General features: G+C 45.2%; 1 protein-coding gene across 1 annotated transcript; it reads left to right on the top strand.

Annotated features, from left to right (window-relative positions):
* Nucleotides 1-4,161: 4,161 nt before the first annotated feature.
* SAT1 (spermidine/spermine N1-acetyltransferase 1) lies at nt 4,162-6,981 on the top strand. Its single transcript, XM_030954787.1, has 6 exons — nt 4,162-4,437; nt 4,552-4,603; nt 4,688-4,771; nt 5,942-6,043; nt 6,130-6,170; nt 6,388-6,981. The coding sequence occupies exons 1-6, from the start codon at nt 4,372-4,374 to the stop codon at nt 6,556-6,558; spliced, it is 516 nt and encodes a 171-aa protein (XP_030810647.1). The 5' UTR covers nt 4,162-4,371; the 3' UTR covers nt 6,559-6,981.
* Nucleotides 6,982-10,180: the final 3,199 nt, after the last annotated feature.

Here is a 10,180-nt window from a genome sequence, read left to right as displayed (position 1 = left end):
CGCTGTTGCAAAGCTTCTCACTCATCTGGTCGTGGGAAAAAAAATGTGGAAGCCTGGTATGCATGCATGCTGAAAGGTCAAAAATCAAGGTGATGAAAAGAATCACCTCTAGGCAGTGCAGAAGACTGTGCCAAAGACAAAACTGTGACTGTGATGCATAATAAAAACACCTCCTCATTGTGCAAACTCCCCTTAGTTATAAGGAAAAAATAGATTTCATAGGTTTCTTTTTAAGGCCTGAGATATTCCCCCCTGATTTAATTACACTGCAGGATCAGAGCCAAAGGGACTTCTACTGTATCCAGATACAATACTTCTACTCTATCCAAAACTGAGGCCTGGCTGGATTCTTTCCCAACATTTATTTCTATAAATTTTATACCCCAAATCATTTGTACATGGCATAGATGATTTTTGGATTCAGGCAGATAATTAGTTATGTCTAAATCCCAAATTCATTAAACTCCATACTTACAAATGGCAGATAAGTTGTCTTAGCCTACAGGAATAGGGTTCTAATGATCTAAAATATGTTTTCAAAGATAATGAAGAAAAATTATGGTCCTTTTATTGCCAGCATATGGAAATTCATGTAGCTTTATCACATGAAACTGTTAATTTTGCATTTGCCCTGAATTCTGAGCATTGCTCATGCAGTATTTATTTAGTATTTGAACTATTCTGACAGATTTTTTTTTCCATGTATGGCTTAGCGCTGATAAACTTTAATTTTAAATGGCTTGAATAAAACATCAGAAGCAATTGTGAACTCATAAATATCAACACAAGGTCTAAGGATTAGGAAAAAAAACGACCAGTGGAAAACGATAAAAGAATCCCAAATGTCCAAAATCATGAAAAATTACAGGTCAATACTGAATAATAATTGCATTTTCTGTATGTTGCTCCAGAGATTTGACAGGACATACAACTTGGATTGAAATACTTGGAAATATTTATTAGCACAATCAAAAATCATTAACTCACTACATTTTAATGTGGAATAAGGAGTTTTTCTCCTCCTCTTATTTATTACAAACAGAGAATCTCTGAGGCATGAGAGAGGCATTCATACAGGAATGCAAGGAATCTTTCTAGCAAAGGAGGAAATCAAAAATTGAAACAGGGGACGAGAGTTTGATTAGTTGAACAGTAAAGAAAGAAAGTTGGTGCCCACTTTGAGCCTTTCTGTCCATCCTCCAAGAAAAGAGAACATTAGAAAATTTAGATGCAAATAAAAACATGTTTTTGATAGAAGTGCAGATGGGGTCCCATAACTCTCTGAATAAATTGTTCAGTTGCATTGCCATGAAAGGATCTGAGGGAATTGGCTTGGCTGTTTCCTGTATCTTCAGACTAGAAAAGTCCTCCATCTCTGGGCAGGATGTGGGGACAACTTGCCTCAGTCACCACATAATGCTCCACGTGCTTTTATTATCAGCTGTTTATAAAAGTTCCTGTTGCATGCTAAAAAAGAAAGTGCTGCTTGCTATTTTGCACAAGTTTTTCTGTTTCTCTTATGAGTAATATTTAGGGAAAAGATACAGTAAAAATAATAGGAATTATGCACATTTTAGGTAGTTCTAACCATTTTACCGTCTCAAACACCAAAGTTCAACCCTCTTGGAAATGCAGATGGATTCACAGTCAGCAGGTTCTGCATGGAAGAAGAAGGTGGCTAGTGCAGAAAAGCTAACCCAGACTTCAGTGCATATTTCATTATAACAGATTATTTCAACATTGGTTTACCTTAAACACCTTTGCTAGCCACCTGCCAGTACACATATTTCCACAATTTAAAAAAATGTTGATCCTTTTCAGGAGACTTGCCACTACTTATTCCTTGGAGACAAGGGCAGATCAACAGTCTGTGATCACTGAAGGATAAAATCCAAGCCCTGTGCAGGTCATTAAAGATTTCATCATTGGCCTCAGTTATATCAAGATGACATGAAACCTGCTCAAAGAGACCAGAGACAAAAGGAAGAAGCTGCAAAACACACGCTCAATCAGTCTGATTAATTCACAAACTGAGTTCTTTTGGAGCATTTTTGTAAAATATTCTTACCTTTCTTATTAAACTTACTTATTCTGGGAAAATTCCCCTAGTAATACATAACTATGTAATTGTACCATAGTCTCTGGGATCTACATATCTTAATTAGCTATTTTAAATTTTTTTTTCACAAAATTCTATGCATTTCCTATTGTTTAATGAAACTTTTTGACACATCATGAAATTTTTTTAATATTTTTTCCTTCTGCCGTGTGAATTTGAAAGCTAAATCAAATTAACTGTATTATCTTGAGCAACACAGTATCAGCATATTTCTGAGCAAATTAAAGCAGGACTTTCAAAAACAGTCAAGGGAGAAAATGATTGGGTCTTTTTTTGCTGAGACTTCAACTTCTAAATCATGTGACTTTTCTGACTTGAGAAGAAAGAAACCAGGCACTTTGTGTTCTTACACAGCAGTAGGTTTCCTGATAGTGTGACTTCCTCATTGTGAGACGCAAAACAAAGAGAGTTGAGACAACACAAAGGCTGTTGTCTCTCACAGAGACAGTATTTCCCATTTCTGATCCCAGTCTAATCACTTCTAGGGAATGAAAATATCTGTATTCATTAAAGGTATGTTGTTAAGCTGTCTGTTCTTTGGTAGTTTATTCAGATTCAGTCTCCCTACTAAACACTGTCCTGAGGGATTTCCAGACTCACACCCATGAAATAAATTTTAACTTTCTACTACTAGCCACTGGTGATTGCTTAGTGATATGGAAACGCTTCTGTCCTTTGGGCATCTCTGTTCTTGCTCCAGTAGAGGGTAAAGTGAGCCAGTTAGGGTGTTTGCATAAATCCTAAATTACTCTCCCAGGCCTTCAGGCACTTTCCACTGTGTGCTAACACCAGCCACCCGAACATACACTTTATACACACTTCTTTACACAATCCTCTTGCAGTATCATGTTCTGTGCTGGTCCCTCTGTCTAAGTGAGGGCCAACCTTGTAGCTTGTTGGATACATGAAAAAATGGGGGTGTGTTGTGAGAGTCAGCAGCATGACTTAGTGTCTTCCCATATCCCAAACCACTCTTAAAACAAGTCAAATTCCGCTAAATGAAAGATAAAGAGCTCCTTTACAATATCTAAGAATGTACATGACAGTGGTACAGCTAATAGAAGAGGGTGAAAAGAAAACCACACATATGGCAAAGAGTTGCACTTCTCTGGGCAGCCCAGCTGTAGGTCCGTGGACCCCACAGTCATTGAGATCATGATCCAGCTCATCCCTCAGCATCCAGCAGTATCTCTAGGTAATATCCAGAGGAAGCACAGGGCTCAGGATAATTCCTCCATCCTTTCATACTCCAAAGTCATGTTGTTGAGTCTACTCAGATGGAATTTTCCTCATCACGCCCACCTCTCTCCTCAGTGACATCCATACCTCCATTGGGATGGCGTCAGAGCCTCCCTTGAGGCAGACTCCTGGCAGATTCCCCTGCTTTAAACCCACTCCTTTGTGCTTCTCCCAGCACAACCCTTCCACTCCAGTCAGGCGGGTTACGGTGGGACAGTTTCCAGCCTGGGAAACGTCCCAGTCCCAAGGTTAAACTTCAGTGCTTTGAACCTTTCTCCGTAAGGCCGCTCCTGCCCGGGGGCGTACCTGGGTGCTAGACACGCTCCCCCGCGCCCCGGCTTGGATACGGATCGCTGCTCCGCGTCTCCCGCAAACACCGAGGCTCTTTTGCCCTCTCTGCCCACAGCGGGGCACGAACCGCCCCAAACCCGCCCCGCGCTCCGCGGCCAGGGCGGCGCCACGGCCCTTCCACGGCGCCCGCGCAGGGAGAGCCCCGAGCTGAGGGCACTGTCGGGCTCGGTTCTCGGGGTCCCGCGGCAGCCGGTGCCGGGAGGCGGTGCCGGGGGTTCCCGAGGGCCGGTCCCGCCGCCGGGGTCTCGCCCTGCAGCGCCGCCCAGTCCCGCCAGGGGGCGCCGCGCGCGGAGGGGGGCAGGGTGAGTCACGAGACGGCCGCAGCTGTTGCTGGCAGGCCCGGGCAGCATTCCGGGGAGGGGCGCGGCTATTGGCTGAGGGCGAGCACTGCGGGCGCTTCTACTGGCTGGGGGCGGGGAAGGCGGGGCGAGGACGTCTTTAAATGCGGAGGCCGAAGCGACGGCTTGCACTCTCCGAGCCGGGGAAGCCGCGGTAGCGAACCGGGTCCGCCAGCAGCCGAACGCCGCCGGGACATGCTCGCAGCCTGACTGACCGCAGGTGGCCGCCGCGCCCGGGACACGAATGAAGAAACAGCTGCTCCTCCTGTTCACACACCGGGGACTCGTCAGCCGAGGGGGCCGCAGGGGGAAGCGTCGCCGAAAATGGCCTCGTTCAGCATCCGCGCCGCGCGTCCCGAGGACTGTCCCGAGCTGCTGCGACTGATCAAGGTGCGGGCGGGATGCGGGGCGGGGGGGCAGCGCTGCCCGGTGCCGCAGCAAAACAAGCTGTTGCGCAAGGGACGGGGGTGGGGAGAGGCCGCTCACATCCTCCTTCTCTTCCAGGAACTGGCGAAATACGAGGACATGGAGGACCAGGTGGTGCTAACTGAGAAAGGTAGGGAGGGTGCAGGACCTCATCCGGTTGGCGGCTGAGTGACAGCGCCTGTGGCTCAGGTGCGTGTGTATTCTGCTTTTCTAGAGCTGCTTGAGGATGGTTTTGGCGAGCACCCTTTCTACCACTGTCTGGTTGCAGAAGTGCCTAAAGACCAGTGGTCGTCTGAAGGTGAGGCTTCCTGATACTTTTTTTTTGGACGCTAAATACACAGAAGCATTATTTGCTTAATATTAATGATTGTAGATGAGGTTCCACCAGTGGACTGGGGTAGGAGGACTAGGTTAACTGGTAAAATTCAATAATGTATAGTGATACTCTGCTGAAGTGGTTGCTAATCCTGGAAGCATGGGAGATCAGGTATAACATAATGTGCTTGACTCCAATTATTAAATGGCTTTTCTTGTTTGACCCTGACTTACCTTTATGTAATTCTGTTAAATCACATTTTTTTCTTTAATTTGTCCCCAATCTTCAGGTTACAGTCTCTAGCTTCGCCATGTACATGGCCCTTCTGTGTACATGGATGGGCGGGGAGGTAACTAAAAGATCCGTTACACAATAAAGTAGATGATCATAATATGAGGTAAGGCCTACAGGGACAAGTGCTATTCCCAAACCTTTACCAAAGACACAGTAGATGGCAGAAACCTGTTTGCACACTTCTCTTAGAGTATGTGCAGAGTGTTATGGCAGATGTAGTTAAAATACTCAGGGTTTATGTCCAAGTGGGCTCTTGTTGGAAGAGTTGGTTTCTCTTCTCTCTCTTGAGCCACAGAGTTAAAATTGAAGCTGCAACTTTACTTATCTTGACTTCCTGGTGCTGAAGGTAAAGAAAACAGCGTGATGCTCAGTGGAAGCATAAGTGGAGGTGCTTGCAATGCTGCTGTAAAGGTGGCCTGTAAATAGGCCTTTTGGCACAGTAGTTACTAAGGAATATACATGGAAGGATCAGGGTTTGACCGATTATTCCTAAGGGAGCAGAGCTGGGGCAATCATCTAGATTGTGAGCTGCTGTGTAAAGTACTTGCTTCCAGACTGGAAGTGAATCAGTAGGGTGTGCATTATTTTGTAGAAAAAGGCCATGTTTGTACTTACTATGACAATACTTTTGAGGATTTCAGGGTATGAACAGAGCAATCTTTTTTTTATTAGGCTGATAAAAATTTGTCAGAACTTGTGTTTACAATTGTGTGCTTATTTGCAAACTTCATTTTTGATTGTAACCTAGTATCAAATGTCTGCATGTCTCAGAGAATCTGTATGTTTAAACATGCATGTAAAACTTTGCATTTTTACCTTGTAAATTCTGTCTAGCTGAAGTTACACCCTTTGTTTCAGAAACATGCGTTGTGGGCTTTGCCATGTATTACTTCACTTATGATCCATGGATTGGAAAACTGCTGTACCTTGAAGATTTTTATGTGATGGCTGAGTACAGAGGTACCTATTGCAGAATTAGATGAGTTACTACCCATAGGGCTTCTGGAGATTTAAAACTTAAGCTTCTTGGTTTTTGTTTTTTTTAGGACTTGGTATTGGGTCAGAAATTCTGAAAAACTTGAGTCAGGTATGTCTAAGTGCTAAGTCTAAACAAGAATTAAAGGAGGTGGCAGGACTCTAGACAGATTAAAACATTGCCTAGAGTCTGGTAAACTGTGAGAAATGCTGCAGTGGCTGCTGGCATGAACTTGGTGACTTGTGGTGGTGTGCAGTTGCTGAGTAATGTGGCTGGCTGTCACTGGGGCTGTCCCTGGGCGCTGTGACCGTGTGGCGTTGGTTTGCAGGTGGCTGTGAAGTGCCGCTGCAGCAGCATGCACTTCCTCGTGGCCGAGTGGAATGAGCCCTCCATCAGGTTCTACAAGAGAAGGGGCGCCTCGGATCTGTCCACCGAGGAGGGCTGGAGGCTCTTCAAGATTGACAAGAAGTATCTCTTGAAGATGGCAGCAGAAGAGTGAGAGATTATTCCAGCAAATAAATGTTTTCTGCGAATATATGTGCTCTCTGAATAAACTTCTTGCTTTCTGTGTATGTACAGTTTGTAGTGGAATAAAGTAGTGTGGATGCTAATAATGACAGTGCAGGTGTGGTTATAGAGTAATGGTACTGTCATCTGGAACTGAGGCATCTGTGAAGTTCAGTATGTGCTTGTGTGCATCCTTTACCAGTGTGGGCTTGTAATCCCTGTATATGGAGACTTCATTCTTGTAAGTGTCATTCAAATGTGTACAATGTACACACTGGTAGGGTTTGTTTTAATTATTGCCTTTTATAAAAATAAAATAGTGTTTTCACTTCATGGCAGTAGTTTTGACTTCAATTCTCACATAAAGTTTTCCATCAAATAACATTCAGATTAACAAAAGACTAGATTGGTGTCAGCCTTCTCATAAGATAAATGATTTACCACAGTCCCAGTGCGATAAAAGGGCACTTGTGTGCCTGTGGCACCTGACTGTTTGAAAGGGTTTGAGATCAGCCCCTGGTGGTGCAGGGCATCCTGCCTGGTGACCTATATTTTTAGGTACGGTTGGTGTCCCCGAATGAGGTCGCTGCTCTCTGGACAGCTGATCCAGAAAGTCCAGAGCTTGGGACTTCCACTTACCTGCAGAGCACCTCAGCTGGAAGGGCATAGCCTTGAAGGGAAAGATCCATCCTGGCGTGATTTCAAGGTCTGAGTAACAAAAAATTGGTTCTGACTGGTCATGTGAAATGAAAGTACATTTACAAACCACACAAACAGCTCAATTATGTGATTACTAAATCACCAAACTCAAATGCTTCAGGTGAAATGTGTTTCTGATCATGATTTCAGATCAGGTTCAGCATTTGTGCTGAGCTGTAAGTGCTGTGTTAAGCAGTAGAAAACCAGCCCTCTGTTTTTTAGCCTTTGTACAGTAGAGAGTGAAAACAATGCCGCTCATCAATTTTTTAGTTGTCTTTGAAACAAATTAACAACTTTGCAGTACTGGGTTTGCACTTCTCATAAGCTGATGACAAAAGTGGATGCTTGCAAACTTTGTGCTGCTCTCCTCTTGCTCTCTGGCAACCCTGCAATAAAAGGTTTTTTTTGGCCAGCATTGCTTTCACTTCAAAGAAGGGAAGAGACTTAGCTGCCTTGTAACATGAACTGGTTTAAATCAAACAAGGTTTTAAACCTGTTGGTCACTGCATAAATCATGTGTCACATGAAAGATGTTTCCTCATCCTAGAGAGTAGTGGGCAGTGACTGCTTCAGCCATGGGAAATGCTGAACTAATTTAAGAATAAGGTATCACTCTGCCCAGGGCCAACAGAGCTGTGCATGAAACTGTTCTTATTTTCTGTTTTGTTTTGGGTTTTAGCTGATGTGTAATCAGCAGCATGCCAGCTCTGCCCAGTGTGAGGTTTGGCTGTCAGCTGTTGCTTCAAGAGTGAGAACACTAATAAAAAAATACAGAAGCTCTTGGAGGAGAGCAGAAGGTAGCTCTTCCTTGGGGGCATTGGTGGACAAGAAGCTCAACATTGTCTTGGCAACGTGCACTTGCCACCCAGAAAACAATCCATGTCCTGGGCTGCATCCAAAGTCCTGTGGGCAGCCAGTCAGGGGAGGGGGCTCTGCTCCACTCTGGTGAGACCCACCCAGAGTGCTGCATCCAGCCCTGGGGTCCCCAACATCAGAAGGATGTGGACCTGTTGGAACAAGTCCAGAGTAGGCCATGAAGATGATCAGAGGGCTGGAGCACCTCTCCCATGAACACAGACTGAAAGAGCTGGAGCTGCTCTGCCTAGAGAAGAGAAGGTTCCAGGGAGACCCAGCAGCTTTCCAATACCTAAAGGGGAAAGCTAGAGAGGGACCTTTCACAGGGGCAAGAGGGCTTTAAGCTGTAGGAGGGCAGGTTTAGACTACCTAGTAAGAAGAAATTTTTACTTTGAGGGGGGTGAGGCACTGGAATGGGTTGCCCAGAGTTGTGGATGTCTCATCTCTGGAAGCATTCAAGGCCAAGCTGGATTTGAGCAACGTGGTCTAGTGGGTGACATCCCTGACCATGGAGGAGCTTGGGAGGACATGGCCTGTGAAGTCCCTTCCAACCCAAACTATTCTGTGGTTCTGTGATGTGGTTCCAGTGCTTATCTGGACTAACTCCAGCTGGACTGAGAATGGAATCTGTCACAAAAATTACCTTGATTGAGCAGGTCAGGTTCTGCATAAGAAACATCCCTTTCCAGGACTGCCCCAGTCTGTGCAGCACCTCAGCTGCTTATGGCAGCATTCACACCACACACAGCAGCCTGAGGCTCAATCCCTCTCCTACCCAAAGGGAGTGGAAATCTGTGTTTCTCACTTGGATGAAGATTAAATGCCAGGTTACAAACCTCCTACCCTTGCTGCTACCCTTTTCTCTACTGGAATCCAGTAGGCCAAAAGAAGTGAGAACAAGCATAGCCAAGGAACCAGCCCAAGAGCTGGTGATGGAGGCAGAATGGGAAAGAGGAGATGGTCTCTAGGAGTTCTCACCGAGCATCAGGGGGTTGTGTCTTCTCCTTGGTGAAGATGTAGTAACTTCACTGGTTACTCTGTGAGCCACATTAACCTCATCTCATCTCCTCATCTCAGTCCTAGTGCAATCTGTTTTGAAGTTATTTTAAGCCTGTGCTTCTGGCTCCATTTATCAGACCAGAAGGTGATTGCTAGTAGAGTAGTTTAAGAGTGGTTTTATTTTGAAATTAACAGTTCATTGGATATCTAGGGCAGGCCTGCTTAAATCTCAGGCCCCAGACTTCTGGAGCACAATAAAGCTATCAAAGCTGCATGACTGAATGGAACAAGCTAACTAATTAGGCATCATAATTAGAAAAGTAAGCAGCTTAGTCAAATTTTCAATCAATTTAAAATTGTTTATCATATCTTGTTCGTCTTCTGCCAATGTGGCTTACCATTTCATTTTCTAAATGAATTCTGATGGAATGGAGTCTCCGGCAGTCACAGAAAACAAGTGAGGCAATGCTAAATGAGAAGACCTTTTCTAGCCAGTGGGGATAATTTTAAACATTCACACGTGAAAGGAAATGCAAGGACCAACCTTTCAGATATGACTTTTGCTTAGCTCTTATTCAGAGGCAGGGTTTTTAAAACCAGCAGAAGTATTCTCACAGTTTTGGTAAGAGTCTCCAACAGTGATGTGGGTAATGCCGTGGGTCAAGAACAGACCAATTTTAAATTCCCTCAATAACTTTTCCACAAGCTACGGGAGGACCAAAGTGCCTCTGGAACATCAACTGAGACATACAGCAGAGTGCTTTCTGTGGCTTTAGGTGCTGGAGAAACTTCACCTGCCGTGACTTTCCTCTGTTCCAGGACCACAATCACACGGCCAAGCTGAGAGCCAGCCTGTGGTGGGGGCTGAGCCACACCAGCTGGCTTTGAGCTGGTCGCTGGGGTCCCACCTGTGGGAGCCCCTGGCAGCAGAGGCACAGTGTGCCCTGCAGGTCAGCCAGCGCTGCAGCGAGCCTGCCTCCGGGCGAGAGTTAGGGAGCGAGTGTCACAGCGCTGATAGCATCTCCAGGGAGCCGCGGTGCAAAGCTCCTCCTCGCTCTCCC

Source organism: Camarhynchus parvulus, chromosome 1 (assembly GCF_901933205.1).
Source record: "Camarhynchus parvulus chromosome 1, STF_HiC, whole genome shotgun sequence".
Taxonomy (NCBI): domain Eukaryota; kingdom Metazoa; phylum Chordata; class Aves; order Passeriformes; family Thraupidae; genus Camarhynchus; species Camarhynchus parvulus.
This window is presented reverse-complemented; position numbering and strand designations above follow the sequence as displayed.